At 46.7% G+C, this 19,367-nt stretch overlaps 1 protein-coding gene across 1 annotated transcript in view; it reads left to right on the top strand.

Moving 5' to 3' along the window:
- Nucleotides 1-523: 523 nt before the first annotated feature.
- The window catches only part of si:ch211-202p1.5 (uncharacterized protein LOC103909337 homolog), a 40,142-nt gene continuing 21,298 nt past the window's right edge, over nucleotides 524-19,367 (top strand). Inside the window, exon 1 of the mRNA XM_061706964.1 lies at nucleotides 524-807. Coding sequence (XP_061562948.1) covers nucleotides 729-807 — 79 coding nt within the window. The 5' untranslated portion in view covers nucleotides 524-728. The remainder of the gene's footprint in view (nucleotides 808-19,367) is intronic.

Raw genomic sequence — 19,367 nt, forward strand, 5'->3', positions numbered from 1 at the left:
CGCCCATTAATGCAAACCATTAAATATCACATTTTTCCGCCAGGCTTGGCTTGGTGCAAAATCTGGTCACTTTTGGGGCACGTTTAGGGGGAAAAAAGGCCCTCAGAGAAGGGAAATAACAACAATTCCTACAGATACAATAGGGCCTTCGCACTGTCTGTGCTCGGGCCCTAAATAGACACAGAGTAATTCCATAAATTTATTTTAAAAAACAAACATTTACATTTCCCCCTCAGGGCCAAGGTGTGGCCGCTGCCGTACCCAATTGACGCCCCTGGTGGGGGGTTTGGTGTGAGCAGGGGGGGGGGCGAAGGTTCCGGGTCCCAGGAGACCACCGAGCAACCAGAGAGCTGCAGGAGGAGACGGCTGGGATTTAGGAGTCCGGCGGTGAAGGTGTCTGTGTGCAGGGCCGGCCCCCCGGTCCCGGTCCGCCCCCCCCTGGTTCCCGGTTCCTCCCACCATCACGCCTCACTTTCCCCCGAGCCGAGAGTCGGAGAGTCGGAGAGTCGGAGCAGCAGCAGCAGCAGAACGGCTGAGGAAGCTCTTATCTGCCCTGCAGCTGCTGATCTGAGGACCTGAGGAACCTGAGGACCTGAGGGATCACCTGGACCTGAACCGGACCCAAACAGGGACCCTCTGGACCCCCCCGAGGGAAACAGGAACCAGAACCAGCCTCGGCTCCACCTGGACCCGGGAACAAACAGGACCGGGGGGTTTTTAGATCGTGGATGCTGAGGATTTCCGGCAGGATGGACTTCACCTACTCCTGGCTGCTGCTGACCCTGATGCTGATCCACCAGTACCAAGGTAAGACCCCCAGAACCAGGACCCGGGGCCAGGTCCAGGTCCTGGTCCAGAACCTGCTAAACTTGATATTTTAACCAGATATTCAAAACGAAAAAGGTTGGAAACACTTTAGTTCTTGCTTGTAGTTTCCTGTTTCCAATCGTTCCTTCAGGTTCCCAGTTTTCTCTCGTTTTTTCTACAGTGTTTGACTTCAAAATCCTTAAAATCCAGACCTGCAGGTCCTCTACAGACCACTAGGGTCCAGATCCAGACCTGCAGGTCCTCTACAGACCACTAGGGTCCAGATCCAGACCTGCAGGTCCTCTACAGACCACTAGGGTCCAGATCCAGACCTGCAGGTCCTCTACAGACCACTAGGGTCCAGATCCAGACCTGCAGGTCCTCTACAGACCACTAGAGTCCAGATCCAGACCTGCAGGTCCTCTACAGACCACTAGGGTCCAGATCCAGACCTGCAGGTCCTCTACAGACCACTAGGGTCCAGATCCAGACCTGCAGGTCCTCTACAGACCACTAGGGTCCAGATCCAGACCTGCAGGTCCTCTACAGACCACTAGGGTCCAGATCCAGACCTGCAGGTCCTCTACAGACCACTAGGGTCCAGATACGATTTTTACAATTTAATTTTCGATTCTGCTCAACGATTCGGTTCTTTATTGACTCTCTTTTGGAAAAAGCTGACAAATATGAGGCAAGTGTCGCTAATATGATGCTAATGGGCTGTTAGTTATTTACCTTCAGTGTTATTAGCCGAGGAAATGCTAACGTTGCTGCTGCTGGGTTGAGAAATAATGACGTTGGTCATTGATCGTGATGAAATATCTACTCGGTACTGAAAGTTCCCTGTTGTCGTCTTTTTTACTGAAATGTATTCAGACTTTGGAGCGTTTGAATCGCTTGGGCGCCATTTTTACTAGTGACTGCTGACTAATGCACTTTGTTGCTTAGCAACGTACGTGATGACGTAATTCGCGCCTAATGAAATCGAAAAGGAAATCGTTTGGAAAATTTGCATAAAAAACGTACAGTTTCTCCGGTTCTTTGTAGCCAGTCCAGTTTTGGAACAGGACTCCAGAGTTACTCGAGGAAAACTTTTCAGGAACTGTTTTTCAAGAACCATTTTCCAGGAACCATTTTCCAGGAACCAATCTTCCAGGTACTATTTTTGGAGAACTCTTTTTCAAGAACCGTTTTCCAGGATCCGTTTTTCCAAGAACCATTTTTGTGGAACTGTTTTTCAAGAACTGTTTTCCAAGGACCATTTTCCAAGGACCATTTTCCAGGAACCATTTTCCAAGGACCATTTTCCAGGAACCATTTTTCAAGAACTGTTTTTCAAGAACCGTTTTTCAAGAACCATTTTCCAGGAACCTTTTTTCAGGAACCTTTTTCCAGGAACTGTCTTCCAGGAACTGTTTTCCAGGAACCGCTCCCAGCTGGTTCAGAGTAAACCCCCGCCGGCGTCTGGCGGTTCCTGACGGGTCTCTTCAGGAATGCGGAGCAGGTCTGGAACTCGTTCCCTCACCTGCAGGTTCCTGACGGCACGCGTGCCCACGTGCCGCCGAGCCACGTGGAGGTTCCAGGTGGAGGTTCCAGGTGGAGGTTCCAGGGGGAGGTTCCAGGTGGAGGTTCCAGGTGGAGGTTCCAGGTGGAGGTTCCAGGTGGAGGTTCCCCGTTAAGCTTGGATTAAAGTTCTGCGTTACACCAACGCAGAGCACACGCCGTTGCCGTTCCGTCGTGAATCCTCCGGAATTAAATTAAATTCAATTCAATTCTATTTGTATATAAGTCTAATACAACAGATGTTGTCTCTAGGCACTTTCCAGAGACCCAGAACATGAACATAAACCCCAGAGCAATTATTACATAAACAATGGCAGGTAAAAACTCCCCTAGTGGGAGAAAAGCCTTAAGACAAACAGTGGCAAGAAAACCGCAGGCAGGTGGAAGCAGCAGCGGGATTACCAGAGGGGGGGGGGCTTCTCTGTTACTCGCCGCGGTGCAATACCCCCCCAGAGCGCTAGGGGGTTGCTTTCTTTTCCTGAATGCTTTATCCAACTTTTCCGGTCAATCAAAGAGATAAGGACAACTATTGTGCAAAAAAAACAAAACAAAAAAAATCCCACACACACGAAGAAAAGAGGCTGAAAGTTCACGACTGCTTCGTGAACCGGAACCGGAAATGCGTTGCTACCAAGTGAACCAATCACAGCGTCTGCGTTGGGTCTGCGACCTCTCAACGTAATTACAATTTGTGGGAGGTGCGTCAGGCTACGGTGTGGGGTGCGCGACGCAGCGCAACCTGCAGCGCACGCTCGGCATGGATTTAACGCAGAACCATAATCCAGCCTTTAGCGCGTTAACGTAGTGCTGGGCGGTATACCGGTTCATACCGAATACCGGTGTTTATTTTTCTTATGATATGAATTTTTCATATACCGTAATACCGGTGAGTCAGTACAGTAGCGTACACAACGTTGGGAACGCCGCGCGGCGCTACGTTCCGCCGAGGGGACTGTTTAGCAGTAGTTATGCACGATTGTTCGGTAACTGAAATTGTTCGGCCGAAAATGGCAAAAAAAACACTTTCGGTGTTCGGTGGAATAAGTGGGAAAAAAAACGAACAATTAATAACGGCGTTGTAAAATAAGGAAATAGACTGGCCGCTCCCGTAACTATTGCACCACAAACATAAATCGTTGGCCAACCAAAAACTAACCACATAAGAATTTTACCAACATTCACCAGGAGGTGGAACCAAAACAACATAATGCTGGAAATTAAAAAATGTTCAGTTTTTTATGTTCAATAAATATTTTCTACCTTGTAATTTTGTAAAAGATTTTTTTCTTTGAAAAGCCTAAATCAAATTTATTTTATTTGATTTGACAGTAAAATAGGCCATTCTAAGCCAATTTACTGCAGCAATTACTTTCCAAATCATTAGAAAATGTGGTTAACACCCAGTTGTGCATGAAAAAAAAAATACCGTGATATACCGTGAAACCGATATCATTTTGAAAAATACCGTGATATAAATTTTTGGTCATACCGCCCAGCACTACGTTAACGGGTTAACCCGGGTCCGGCCCGGCCCCCCGGTTCCTACGAGACCGAAGCCCAGATCAGGTCCAGGTTCCCGTCCTGAAGGGGCCGTCCTGTAATCCCGCCATGGCGGGAACCAGAACCCGCGGCGGCGGCTGCGTAATGAGACGTTGTGTAATCGCTGCTGAGGCTTCAGGCCGCAGTTGTAAAAAATACCCAATAAAAACATTCTAGAAAAAAAAGAGCAAACAGGAGACGAGGAGTTTTATCAGCTGATGAAACCAGGACTTGTAGACCTGAAACCAGGACCGGGGGTCACTAAGACCACCAGGCTTTAGTCGCCCCCCAGATCTGGTTCCCTCCGGACTTCCTCCAGTCCTGTAATCCGGGTCTGAGCCGTAAATCTGAGCCTAATCAGTCGGAGAACATAATGTTCCCCGACCGGGCCAGACGACTAAGTCCAGGACACAGATCCGTCCTCTGGTGTCTCCAGCTCTTTGGTCTCGGTGGCGGTCGGAGTTATTTTAGGGCAAACAAACCGCTTCCCGTCCTCCGGTCGTGCACGCGGCACCAGGAGCCCCACATTCCCGGCGTTCTGGGCTGGCCTTCATTACACGGCTGTTGGGAGCCGGATGGAGGCCAGATGAACCTGCTCTCTCCCCGGGAACCTCTTACCACCCGTATCCAGTTAACAGTCACTTTAAACCGCTTTTATGGCGTGTTAGGCAAGGCGAGTTATTTATAGAGCACAATTCAACACAAGGTAATTCAAAGGTAATTAAAAGAGGCAAGACACAATTGAAACATAAATAACAAGTAAATTAAAGCTGCAAGCAGCGATGAACGGTCCTCCACCCTTGTGCACGTTCAGGCTGCAGTGGAAGCTTGTATGACTTGATGTAGATTCTTCAGAACTGGACATTTAGTGGATGAAACCACCCACGAGTCTCTATATCAAACCATTCAAAAGTTATGGCAGAAAATAGGGACTTTCAAATATCGAAGATCAGAAGAAGGGGCGGGGCAACTTTGCACCAATTATGGTCAAGGACTCAAAGCCATGTCCGATGACACCACCCACAAGTCTTTATGTCAAACCATTAAAAAGTTATGGTAGAAAGTAGGAACTATCAAATATCAAACAATCAGATGAAGGGGGGGCGTCTATCGTCGCCACGGTAACGCTTTTGACTGAGAAAAGTAATGTGCGTTGTTGCAGGATGGAGACGCACATTTTGATGTATAACACACCTGGGTGCACGTTACGGTTCGGGCCGTATTAACTGCCGAAGGAATGGCATAAATTGCGCCAAAATTACATGATTAATTCAAAATGGCCGACTTCCTGTTGGGTTTGGGTCATGGCTCCAAGAGACTTTTCTTTAAGTTGTGACATGATACAGGTGTGTACCGATTTTCGTGCATGTACGTCAAACCGTATTGTGGGGCTTGAGGCACAAAGTTTTCTAGGGGGCGCTGTTGAGCCGTTAGGCCACGCCCATTAATGCAAACCATGAAATATCAAGTTTATCACCAGGCCTGGCTTGGTGCAAAATTTGGTGACTTTTGGGGCACGTTCAGGGGGGCAAAAAGACACTCATTTTGTCGGAAAAATAAAAAGAAGGAAAATAAAAACATCTCCTACAGATACATTAGGGCTTTCGCACTGTAAGTGTGAAGGCCCTAATGAAATAAAATGATAAGAAAAGAGGTAAAATAATAAAAAGCACATGTTGTTAAAACATGTGTTTTTTATAAATTTAAATACTCTCAAATTCTGGGATATAGTTAAGTTGCAAACTTTATTGGTCCCATTCAAAGCTCACAACAATCTCCTTCCACGCAGCATACAGGAGCTGTTCCAAATCCAGGAGAACAAATATCAATTGAGAAATGCTGGTTCATTCAAAAACCAAAAGGCAAGAACAAAGTCAAAAGAACATTGTATTTCAGTAAATGGTGTAAAACTATGGAATTGTTGCGAAAAGGACTTAAGAATGTGTAGTTCAATCCATACCTTCAAAAGAATGTTTAAAATTAAGACTATCAACGGGTATAAAAAAATACTGTAACAAACTGTACGGATATATTCTAATTCATTGACACCAAATTTCATAGTGGTTTCATAGTATTATTACTGGGCTTTTGTTTGCTTCTTCGCATCCACCAATATATGATAGTGTAACAGATGTATTATTGTTGTGCGTGCGTGCGTGCGTGCGTGCGTGCGTGCGTGCGTGCGTGCGTGCGTGCGTGCGTGCGTGCGTGCGTGTGAGTGTGTATTGATTGTATGATAATAGGGTAGGCATCACAAGCTCAGGCTTCAGCCTACACCTTTTTTGGTCACATCTTTTGAGCCATCTCTTTAGTTCCTCCCTGGTGTTGCTGTTTTCCCCATGTGTGCTGTATAATGATGATGGTTGCACCGATGTAACATTGTTTTTTGTTTTTTGGATGACCAAAATAAACAATAAAAGAAAAAAAGAAAGAAAGAAAAGGTATGGGCAGTAGATTACAGCAGGTACATCTCATTCTTAAAATGGCAAGAATTACGTTTCTATACGGTCCAAACATACAAAGACCGGGTCAAATACAATATTACAACAGTAATCTGTGCGGTGAATCAAACCAATTTGACAATTTTACATCACAATGCCTGCATTCAGGGCTTATCCATAACTTCACGCGCTTTTCAAAAATTATTTAATTTAAGAGTATGCTTAAATAACAAATAAAATTAAATAAAATGAAAAGAAAAGAGGTAAAATAATAAAAAGTAAGGGCAGTAGAGTCCAGCAGGTCAGTATTTAATGAAACAGAATTTTTTTTTTCCTGATTTAAAGGATCTACAGTTGGAGCAGACCTCAGGTCTACAGGAAGTTTGTTCCACCGGTGAGGAGCAGAATAACTGAACGCTGCCTCACCTTGCTTGGTTCTGGTTCTGGACCAGGTGTGTTACAGGAATAAATCACAGGTTCCTCTAGATCAGGGGTGTCCAACCCGCGGCTCGCCAGCCTCATGCCTCATGCAACTTTATTTGATGGTGCAGTGAAAGTGGGGGCAAAATATGCCGCGACTGTAATCGAACCCGCGTCGCTGTGCAGGAGAAAGTTTACAGCGTTACGTTTACGTCATTACGTTTACAACGTTACAGTTATGACGTTACGTTTACAGCGTTGCGTTTACAGCGTTATGTTTACAACGTTACGTTTACAACGTTACGTTTCCAATGTTACGTTTACGGCGTTACGTTTACGGCGTTACGTTTACGGCGTTACGTTTACAACGTTACGTTTACAACGTTACGTTTACGGCGTTACGTTTACGGCTACGTTTACGGCGTTACGTTTACGGCTACGTTTACGGCGTTACGTTTACGGCGTTACGTTTACGGCGTTACGTTTACGGCGTTACATTTACAGCGTTACGTTTACAGCGTTATGTTTACGGCGTTAAGTTTACGGCGTCACGTTTTCGGCGTTACGTTTACGGCGTTACGTTTACGGCGTTACATTTACAGCGTTACGTTTACAGCGTTATGTTTACGGCGTTAAGTTTACGGCGTCACGTTTTCGGCGTTACGTTTACAGCGTTATGTTTACAGCGTTATGTTTACAGCGTTACGTTTACAGCGTTATGTTTACAGCGTTATGTTTACAGCGTTACGTTTACAGCGTTACGTTTACAGCGTTACATTTACAGCGTTACGTTTACAGCGTTATGTTTTCGGCGTTATGTTTACAGCGTTACGTTTAAGGCGTTACGTTTACGGCATTAAGTTTACGGCGTCACGTTTACAGTGTTACGTTTACAGCGTTACGTTTACAGCGTTACGTTTACAGCGTTATGTTTACGGCGTACGTTTATAGCGTTACGTTTAAGGCGTTACGTTTACAGTGTTAAGTTTACGGCGTCACGTTTACGGTGTTACGTTTACAGCGTTACGTTTACAGCGTTACGTTTACGGCGTCACGTTTACGGCGTTACGTTTACAGCGTTACGTTTACAGCTTTACGTTTACAGCTTTACGTTTACAGCGTTATGTTTACAGCGTTACGTTTACAGTGTTACAGCGTTGCGTCACAGCGTTGCGTTTACAGCGTTGCATTTACAGCGTTACGTTTACAGCGTTACGTTTACAACGTTACGTTTACAACGTTACGTTTACGGCGTTACGTTTACGGCGTTACGTTTACAGCGTTACGTTTACAGCGTTACGTTTACAGCGTTATGTTTACGGCGTACGTTTACAGCGTTACGTTTAAGGCGTTACGTTTACAGTGTTAAGTTTACGCCGTCACGTTTACGGTGTTACGTTTACAGCGTTACGTTTACAGCGTTACGTTTACAGCGTTATGTTTACGGCGTTACGTTTAAGGCGTTACGTTTACGGCGTCACGTTTACGGCGTCACGTTTACGGCGTTACGTTTACAGCGTTACGTTTACGGCGTTACGTTTACAGCGTTACGTTTACAGCTTTACGTTTACAGCTTTACGTTTACAGCTTTACGTTTACAGCTTTACGTTTACAGCGTTATGTTTACAGCGTTACGTTTACAGTGTTACAGCGTTGCGTCACAGCGTTGCGTTTACAGCGTTGCATTTACAGCGTTACGTTTACAGCGTTACGTTTACAACGTTACGTTTACAACGTTACGTTTACGGCGTTACGTTTACGGTGTTACGTTTACGGCGTTACATTTACGGCGTTACGTTTACGGTGTTACGTTTAAGGCAGGGGTTAATTTGTGCCGGATCCCGCCGGAACAAGATCCGGCACCTCTCGATTTTGGCCTCCCTGCGTTCCGGGACTTATTTGGGCAGATCCGGCACCTCTCGTATATATATAAAACAATAATAATATAAAAAAGTTTTTTTTTAATGTATAAAAAATTATAATATGCATAAATTCTTTTACAGAACAAATCCCGAGCATTTCATGTTGTTTATAAAGATTTAACGTCATTTGAAAGAGTCGGAGATTTGTTGATGCAATGAAAAGATGGGCCAGCAAACCACGCCCCCGACCAAAAAAACTTTGGAAATTTGCTGGATCTGGGGAGCCAGCAGCGAGCAACGCAAAAAAAGACAGCTGAATTTACTGTCTTTTTTCAAAAAGAAGGAAGAGTTGCATGATTCTTCAAAACGAATCAGAAAAGCAACAAGCGGTGATGAGGGCAGCTGCAGCACAATCAATGTGCTCCTTGCGCCGCGGACACATACACATGAATGGATTTGTGTCGGTTGCTGTGGATTATGTTCTCACTACAAATAAAAAAACGGGCTGAAGCCCCCCATAATTTGATCGATGTTCCGGGACCTCTTCATGGACAAATTAAGCACTGGTTTAAGGCGTTACGTTTACGGCGTTACGTTTACGGCGTTACGTTTACGGCGTTACGTTTACGGCGTTACGTTTACGGCGTTACGTTTACGGCGTTAAGTTTACGGAGTCACGTTTACGGCGTCACGTTTACGGCGTCACGTTTACGGCGTCACGTTTACGGCGTCACGTTTACGGCGTCACGGTCACGGCGTCACGGTTACGGCGTCACGGTTACGGCGTCACGTTTACGGCGTCACGGTTACGGCGTCACGGTTACGGCGTCACGGTTACGGCGTCACGGTTACGGCGTCACGGTTACGGCGTCACGTTTACAGCTTTACGTTTAAGGCGTTACGTTTAAGGCGTTACGTTTACGGCGTTACGTTTACGGAGTCACGTTTACGGCGTCACGTTTACGGCGTTACGTTTACGGCGTTACGTTTACGGCGTTACGTTTACGGCGTTATGTTTACGGCGTTACGTTTACGGCGTTATGTTTACGGCGTTACGTTTACGGCGTTACGTTTACGGCGTTACGTTTACAGCGTTACAGCATTGCGTTTACAGCATTGCGTTTACAGCGTTACGTTTACGGCGTTATGTTTACGGCGTTATGTTTACGGCGTTACGTTTACGGCGTTACGTTTACGGCGTTACGTTTACGGCGTTACGTTTACAGCGTTACATTTACAGCGTTATGTTTACGGCGTTACGTTTACGGCGTTACGTTTACAGTGGATACTGGATGACTGTTGAGCAAAGGTTGAAAGATCCATTTCTGCAGAAATGGCGAAGTGAACTCTATAGGACGACATCATGTGATATTTATGTAGAGTTTAAGCTAGAACAGAACTTATTGTGTCCAATCCAATGTATAGACAGGCCGTGGTATACGCTCATTATATCACAGCTGAGGTTCTCTGGCCTGACGCGGACTGATGTATCGCTTTTATAAAACTGTTACCAATAATGTAAGTATGAAAGAGGAACTGAAACCAGGACTAGAACTGGAACCAGGACTAGTAGAACTGAAACCAGGACTAGTAGACCTGAAACCAGGACTAGAACTGAAACCAGGACTAGCAGAACTGGAACCAGGACTAGTGGAACTGAATCCAGGACTAGTAGAACTGAAACCAGGACTAGTAGACCTGAAACCAGGACTAGTAGAACTGAAACCAGGACTAGTAGACCTGAAACCAGGACTAGTAACTGAAACCAGGACTAGTAGAACTGAAACCAGGACTAGTGGAACTGAAACCAGGACTAGTAGAACTGAAACCAGGACTAGTAGAGATGAAACCAGGACTAGTAGACCTGAAACCAGGACTAGTAGAACTGGAACCAGGACTAGTAGACCTGAAACCAGGACTAGTAGATCTGAAACCAGGACTAGTAGAGATGAAACCAGGACTAGTGGAACTGAAACCAGGACTAGTAGAACTGAAACCAGGACTAGTAGAACTGGAACCAGGACTAGTAGAACTGAAACCAGGACTAGTAGAGATGAAACCAGGACTAGTGGAACTGAAACCAGGGTCCCGATCCAACGGGTTTACAGAAATCCTCGCCAGCTGGGGATTACGGCCATTTTAAGAGACGCTCCTCCATTTTGTGAAGACAGACGCGGCAGATTGCAGGTCTGGAGCTGATATCGGGTCCTGGCAGATGTTGGACCAAGACCAGGTCCAGGGAGACGTGAATCTAAGTGGAGGAGACTTGTTTTCTTCCTTAAATGGAACGAAAACAAGAAGATCAAAGGACCTGGAAGACGGGCGAGGACAGCGGACGAGGATGACCTCAGTCGCTTCCTTCACAACATCCTCAGAAGTCCGGGACGCTCCGGAGACGGGCGGGGGATCGGTGGGGACGCCAACGTCCTCCAACACTCCAGAGACGGGCCGGGGATCGGTGGGGACGCCAACGTCCTCCAACACTCCAGAGACGGGCGGGGGATCGGTGGGGACGCCAACGTCCTCCAACACTCCAGAGACGGGCCGGGGATCGGTGGGGACGCCAAGACGCTCTGGAGACGGGCGGGGGATCGTGGGGACGCCTACGTCCTCCAACGACGCTCCGGAGACGGGCAGGGGACGTTTACAACGATACATTTACGACGTTACGTTTACAGCGTTATGTTTTACAGCGTTACGTTTGCAACGTTACGTTTGCAACGTTACGTTTACAACGTTACGTTTACGGCGTTACGTTTACGGCGTTACGTTAACGGCGTTACGTTAACGGCGTTACGTTAACGGCGTTACGTTAACAGCGTTACGTTAACGGCGTTACGTTAACGGTGTTACGTTTACAACGTTACATTTAAGGCGTTACGTTTACAACGTTACATTTAAGGTGTTATGTTTACAACGTTACGTTTACAACGTTACATTTACGGCGTTACATTTACGGCGTTACGTTTACGGCGTTACGTTTACGACGTTACGTTTACAACGCTACATTTACGGCGATACATTTACGGCATTACATTTACGGCGTTACATTTACGGCATTACGTTTACAGCTTTACGTTTACGGCGTTACGTTTACGGCGTTACGTTTACGGCGTTACGTTTACGGCATTACGTTTACAGCTTTACGTTTACGGCGTTACGTTTACGGCGTTACGTTTACGGCGTTACGTTTACGGCGTTACGTTTACGGCGTTACGTTTACGGCGTTACGTTTACGGCGTTAAATTTACGGCGTTACGTTAACGGCGTTATGTTTACAGCGTTACGTTTAGAACGTTACGTTTACAACGTTACATTTACGGCGTTACGTTTACGACGTTACGTTTACGGCATTACGTTTACAGCGTTACGTTTACAACGTCAGGTTTACGGCATTACATTTACAGCGTTACGTTTATGGCGTTACGTTTACGGCGTTACGTTTACAGCGTTACGTTTACAGCGTTACGTTTACGGCGTTACGTTTATGGCGTTACGTTTACGGCGTTACGTTTACAGCGTTACGTTTACAGCGTTACGTTTATAGCGTTACGTTTACGGCGTTACGTTTACGGCGTTATATTTACGGCGTTACGTTTATAGCGTTACGTTTACAGCGTTACGTTTACAGCTTTACGTTTACAGCGTTACAGCAGACTTCAGTCGTTGCCTGGAAATGATTTTCAGGTTTTACAGACAATGGCGTTGTTTACACTCGTGTGTCTCCGTCCAGGTTCCAGACTGTGGTGAAGCTCGTTATCCGGCTCCCTCGTCCTTCCCTCCACCCCGAACTCAGATGCAGCTGCTTGTTCCGAACCTCAGAGGTGGAACTTGGAGCTTTTTCAGATGGTTATTGTTTTCTAGACAACAAACTGCCAACAGTCATTTCTTATCCGCACTAAAAACCTCTCATTTTCTTCTGGACTTTTTATCCGCTCCGCCAGGAGATGAAAGCTCCAAGTTTCCATGTACTTCTCCGCGGAAAGAGGCCATAAATCAGCAGCAGTCGTAAAAAATCCCCAATAAAAACATTTTAGAAACAAAGACCAAACAGGAGTGAAGACGGAGACGAGGAGTTTTATCAGTCAGACTAGTAAAACTGAAACCAGGACTAGTAGAACTGAAACCAGGACTAGTAGAACTGAAACCAGGACTAGTAGAACTGAGACCAGGACTAGTAACTGAAACCAGGACTAGTAGAACTGAGACCAGGACTAGTAACTGAAACCAGGACTAGTTAAGGTGAAACCAGGACTAGTAACTGAAACCAGGACTAGTAGAACTGAAACCAGGACTAGTAACTGAAACCAGGACTAGTAGAACTGAAACCAGGACTAGTAACTGAAACCAGGACTAGTAACTGAAATCAGGACTAGTAGAACTGGAACCAGGACTAGTAGAACTGAAACCAGGACTAGTAGAAATGAAACCAGGACTAGTAACTGAAATCAGGACTAGTAGAACTGGAACCAGGACTGTTAGCATCATATATTCATAACAAACGCTTCATTTAACAAAACAGCAATATGTCCACTGCTAGAAGTCAACTTTACTGAGCGTATCTCTAATTTAAGTGAATAAATGAAAACAGAACCGCTGGAAACAGTTAAATACGAGTGTTTCATTTACAGCCTCAGGTGGAGGAGTTCAAGTATCTCGGGGTCTTGTTCACGAGTGAGGGAACAATGGAGCGAGAGATTGACAGACGGATCGGTGCAGCGTCCGCAGTAATGCGGTCGATGTACTGGACCGTCGTGGTGAAGAGGGAGCTGAGTCGAAAGAAGAAGCTCTCGATTTACCGGTCAATCTACGCACCTACCCTCACCTATGGTCATGAACTTTGGGTAGTGACCGAAAGGACAAGATCGCGGATACAAGCGGCCGAGATGAGTTTCCTCCGCAGGGTGGCTGGACGCTCCCTTAGAGATGAGTTTCCTCCCTTAGAGATGAGTTTCCTCCGCAGGGTGGCTGGACGCTCCCTTAGAGATGAGTTTCCTCCGCAGGGTGGCTGGACGCTCCCTTAGAGATGAGTTTCCTCCCTTAGAGATAGGGTGAGGAGCTCGGAGTCGAGCCGCTGCTCCTTCACATTGAGAGGAGTCAGCTGAGGTGGCTTGGGCATCTGTACCGGATCCTCCTGGACGCCTCCCTAGGGAGGTGTTCCAGGCATGTCCCACCGGGAGGAGACCCCGGGGAAGACCCAGGACACGCTGGGGAGACTATGCCTCTCGGCTGGCCTGGGAACGCTTCGGACTCCCCTCAGAAGAGATGGAGGAAGAGCCGGAGCAAGAGCTGTCTGGGGTGACTCTGTTGAAGCTGCTGCCCCCGCGACCCGGGAACTGATAAGCGGCGGACGATGGATGGATGGATGGATGGATGGATGGATTGATGTTTCATTTGCTAAAAGTGAAGTTTCTCCAACTTCCCAGTTGGAAAACGACAACTTGGAGCTTCCAGTTTCTTCCTGCAGTCGTTTTTGTGTGCAGATGCGGCGTCGGCCGGCTGTCATGTGTGCAGCACGTGTTGGCAGCGTCAGGCTCGTCCACACGTGCAGCTTCATTAAATCACGCTGTTGCTCTCACAGCGGGACCAGTAGGACGTCCGAGCTCCTCCTGAGAAAAACACGGGGGAACGATGTGTGGAGGCACCGACAGGAAACAAGTGCATCCGCTGAAATCAGGACTAGTAACTGAAACCAGGACTAGTAACTGAAACCAGGACTAGTAACTGAAACCAGGACTAGTAGAACAGAAACCAGGACTAGTAGAACTGAAACCAGGACTAGTAAACCTGAAACCAGGACTAGTAGAACTGAAACCAGGACTAGTTACTGAAACCAGGACTAGTAACTGAAACCAGGACTAGTAGAACTGAAACCAGGACTAGTAGATCTGAAACCAGGACTAGTAGAACAGAAACCAGGACTAGTAGAACTGAAACCAGGACTAGTAAAACTGAAACCAGGACTAGTAGAACTGGAACCTGGACTAGTAGACCTGAAACCAGGACTAGTAGAACTGAAACCAGGACTAGTAACTGAAATCAGGACTAGTAGAACTGGAACCAGGACTGTTAGCATCATATATTCATAACAAAACAGACTAGTAGAACTGAAACCAGGACTAGTAGAACTGAAACCAGGACTAGTAACTGAAACCAGGACTAGTAACTGAAACCTGGACTAGTGGAACTTAAACCAGGACTAGTAACTGAAACCAGGACTAGTAGAACTGAAACCAGGACTAGTAGAACTGAAACCAGGACTAGTAGAACTGAAACCAGGACTAGTAACTGAAACCAGGACTAGTAACTGAAACCTGGACTAGTGGAACTTAAACCAGGACTAGTAACTGAAACCAGGACTAGTAGAACTGAAACCAGGACTAGTAGAACTGAAACCAGGACTAGTAACTGAAACCAGGACTAGTAGAACTGAAACCACCTCGTCTCTCCCCGGCAGCCTGATCTGCGCTGCATGTTTTCTGCCAGACATCTGACTTCCATCAGCGAGCGCTGCACGTTAAAGTCCCAGGACGAGACGGCAGCGGTTTGCAGATGAGTCCCAACAGCCCGTATAACAGCAGGGACGTCTCTGGCGGTGGCATCCAAACACACGCCGTTTCCTGGATCACCTCATCAGTCCTCACTTTGTTTTTTTTTATTAGCAAAATTGAAAAAAAAAACTGTAGCACGGCGAGTGCTACGGGGCCCGACTGACAGGATAGAGAGGACACGGAGTTTAGTGCAGAACCCTTTATTTAATCCACCGGAACCTCACACCCAGGACACACGTGTACAAGCACCACGACCAGCAGCAGCTTCCCAGTCCTCCCTTATAAGGCTGGCAGGGTGGAGAGGCTGACGGGCCACACCTGTGTCCCGTCAGCCTGAGTGGCTGCAGCTCCTCCACCCTGCCACAAAAACCAAGTTTACAAACAAGTCGAGTTAGAGTCGAACATGGACAGAGCGGGTCGTCTGTTCGTCTGTTCGTCTGTTCGTCTGACAGCAATCAGCCGTAAAACCCTGTAATCACCTCTGATTATGCTCATAATTGCATCATAATAATAACGAGATAATTGCTCGGGGGTCATTTTCTGGTCTCTGGAAAGATATTACAGACAACTTCTGTTGTAACAGATGCTATATTAATAAAATTGAATTGAATTGAATTTAATTGAATAGCTGCAGGGGTGGTGGTCCTGGTACCATCACCCTCCACCATCGTCCCCCTCCAGGCCGGTCTGGACGCGGCTTCCTTGGTCCCTGTGGACAGTTTTGGGTTTTCCTGAGGGGGTCGAGGTGGGGGGGGGGGACCTGGACCAGGACCAGGACCTGGACCTGGACCTGGACCAGGACCTGGACCTGGACCTGGACCTGGACCTGGAACACGTCTCACAGTTCTGAGCTCGTTGCTGTTGTGATGACGACATGTGACATATTTGGTCCGACTGCATGTAACATTAGTTAGCGTCATCGGTTAGCATCATCAGTTAGCATGACCGGTTAGCATGACCGGTTAGCATCCGCTAAGGTGGGCGTGTCCCAGCAGGTTCCCACCGACTTCTGGATTAACGGGGCCGCGGCGGTTCCTGCCAACATGGCGCCGAGGCTTGATGAGCAACTCTTCAGAAAGCTGTGACATCACAGGGGGGCGTGTCCCGCTGTGACATCACAGGCGGGCGTGTCCGGCCCAGATGTGGACCAGAGGCCGGTTTTATAACGTGTCCAGAGCTGCTGTTACCTCCCCCCTTTCATCCCTCTGACAACCTTTATACTACAAACGTTAGGGCCTGGTTCCCCCGGGATCCGTCCTCCTGCACCGGGTCGGGGTCATGGTGGGGTCACGGGGGGGTCACGGGGGGGTCACGGCGCCGCGGGGCCGTGGCGGGTCACCTTTCCAGGCTCTCTGGGGGGTTGTTGTTGTTTGAGACCCCCCTTCGGAGTGGCCGGGGTTCCAGGTCTGGTAGGACCGGTGTTCTGCCAATTTCTGCTACCTGCTGAGAAATGCTACTTTGTGGTTCTGCGCATGCGCACAGTGGATTTTCACAGTGGAAGTTTGATTGCCATGCTAATCATTTCTTGCACGATGTAAAATTGATAATATGGGATGTTGAGTATTTGATCCTTCAAAATACACGACCCATGACATGACTTGCTTTACACTTTGTGAACATTATTCGATAAAGAGAGAAAAAACCAACAATTCTATTGCTTTATTTGATATTCATTCAGTCATTGGCCTTTATTGAACCAGGCAGGTCATTAAGAACATTCTTATATAACGGCCTGGCAAGAGACAGGACCACTTGGGGGAAAAGGAAGTGGTTTAGGGAGTAAAACACAGTAAAATTGTAGCTTTACAAAGGTAGAAAACCATTAGGGAGCATTATTTGGCAAAGCTGCAAAAAATGGCACACCGGTTCACGTCGGCTCAGGACCTTTAACTGGTCCCAGAGGAACCGGGGCTGCTCGGGTCGGGGCAGCAGAACCACCTGGAACCTGACTGCTGTGTACTTGCAGACCCGGTCCCGCCGGTCCACCGGCCCCCCCCAGGCCTCCCGGATCAGCACCTGATCCACCTGTTTATTACCAGATGTGGCCCCTCGGAGCCGAGCAGACGCTCTCATAACTCCGAGCTCCGGGGGGTCTGGGGGTGTCCGGCCTGTTTCTGTTTCTGTTATGAAACCTCCCAGCGGGATGAAACCTCGGCTGAACCGGCCCGCGGCGGCTGCCTTGCTCAAGGACAGACCGCTAACGTGGGAGAAGCATGAAGCAGGTCTGGTGCTGCAGGACGTGAACCTTCCACCTCCTGCTGCCGCTCGCGGGGCTCGTTTCAGCTGGTTTCAGGTCATTTTCAGGTCGTTTCAGGTCGTTTCAGCTCTTTTCAGGTCGTTTCAGCTGGTTTCAGCTCGTTTCAGGTCGTTTCAGGTCGTTTCAGGTCGTTTCAGGTAGTTTCAGGTCATTTCAGGTTCCTCAGAGGGACCCGACTTGTGAGGAGAAAGAAAGCGGCTCCTTCGGTCATACGGTCAATGCCAAGTACTCCCATGATGCACCAGCTGCATACCCTTGTGTTTGTGACGGAAATAACTTGGTGGGGAAAAAAATGCACTCTCAGAATGGCAGGGGAAAAATTCACGGCCAAACGAAAATGTGAAGATGAACACAGGACGTTTTTAACAGAGTGGGAGAGTTTAATATAAGTTAAATATTAATATTTAAGCAATACATCACGACAAGGCCGTGGTATACGCTCATTATATCACAGCTGAGCGGCGAAATGATGCCTTGCTTTTATAAAACGGTTACCAATAATCTATTTTATGTAGTTTTTAATTAATCAGAAATACATATTATCCAGTAAAAATATCCCCACTGTGGAAAAAAATTGTCCCATCTCTCATGACGTTAGTTCTGTATGTCGACTTTTGCTCGTCTCTTTTTTCAGAGACAGGAACTCCTCAATCCATCCATCCATCGTTAGCTCCTCCCCGGAGATCAAAGTTTACCGTAAACATGCCAAATTAATTGTTAACGAAAATGAAAAAATAAACTTTACCACCAGCTAGTTTTAGCTACCTGCTGTAACCGTCAAAAAATATGTAACAGTTGGTTGTTGTCATGGAAACATTGTTGCTTCCCTGACGTGGAATGATCTGCAGTGATGAGGCTTTAGAATAGAAGCCGTGGTATAAGCTCATTATACCACAGTTAACAACCAATCAGATCATTATAGCACAGTTAACAACCAATCAGATCATTATACCACAGTTAACAACCAATCAGATCATTATAGCACAGTTAACAACCAATCAGATCATTATACCACAGTTAACAACCAATCAGATCATTATACCACAGTTAACAAACAATCAGATCATTATACCACAGTTAACAACCAATCAGATCATTATACCACAGTTAACAACCAATCAGATCATTATACCACAGTTAGGTGTGAGGGCTCATGGGTACTTGATGTGACTCTTTGCAGGAACACAGTAACAAATTGTGGCTCTTAGCCTCTGACTGGACACCCCTGGTTTAGATGGTTCCAGATGTCTTAGGCCCCGTTTCCACGTAGCAACAACGGTGGTGTTTTCATGCGTTTTGGCCGTTCGTTTACACAAAAACAAAGCTCAAAGTCTCCAAAAACCATAATTTCTGAAAACTCCGGCCAAAGTGGAGATTTGCAAAAACCCCGTCTTCACGTTTGCTTGTAAACACAGAGAAATGGACATTTAGGCTTCAGAACGTCACATTATGAGACAGAAACGTCACCAGCGTCATGAGTGACACCTGTGGTTACAATTAGTTTGTAACCGTCAATATTTTCTTGTATTTTACCTGTTTTATATTCTAACGTCACACTTAAAAGTAACTCCACTTCTCTGTCACTCCAAACCAAAGACTTTGGTTCATCTTGGAAGTAACTGGAAGTTACTCGTGTCATTTGTTGATGTTTTTTTCCAGGATTCTGATTGGCTAGCATGACTTTATCTTCTCGTTACACTGCCCCCTGTAGGTTTGGCTGCTCATAGCACCTTAACAGCGTATTTATGTTCGTGTAAATGATGGTATTTTTCAAAACGTAGAGAGGGGGAAATATCAGTTTTTGTAAATACCCGGCTCTGTGTAAACGTGGCCTTACTAAGGGGGTACTTAGGACTGCCCGTTTCATTGAACAGTTGCAGTAAAAGTTGTTCTGTTTTGCCCGAGAACCCAGATCTTCCCAGATCTT

This window comes from Cololabis saira, chromosome 18 (assembly GCF_033807715.1).
Source record: "Cololabis saira isolate AMF1-May2022 chromosome 18, fColSai1.1, whole genome shotgun sequence".
In the NCBI taxonomy this organism is placed as follows: domain Eukaryota; kingdom Metazoa; phylum Chordata; class Actinopteri; order Beloniformes; family Belonidae; genus Cololabis; species Cololabis saira.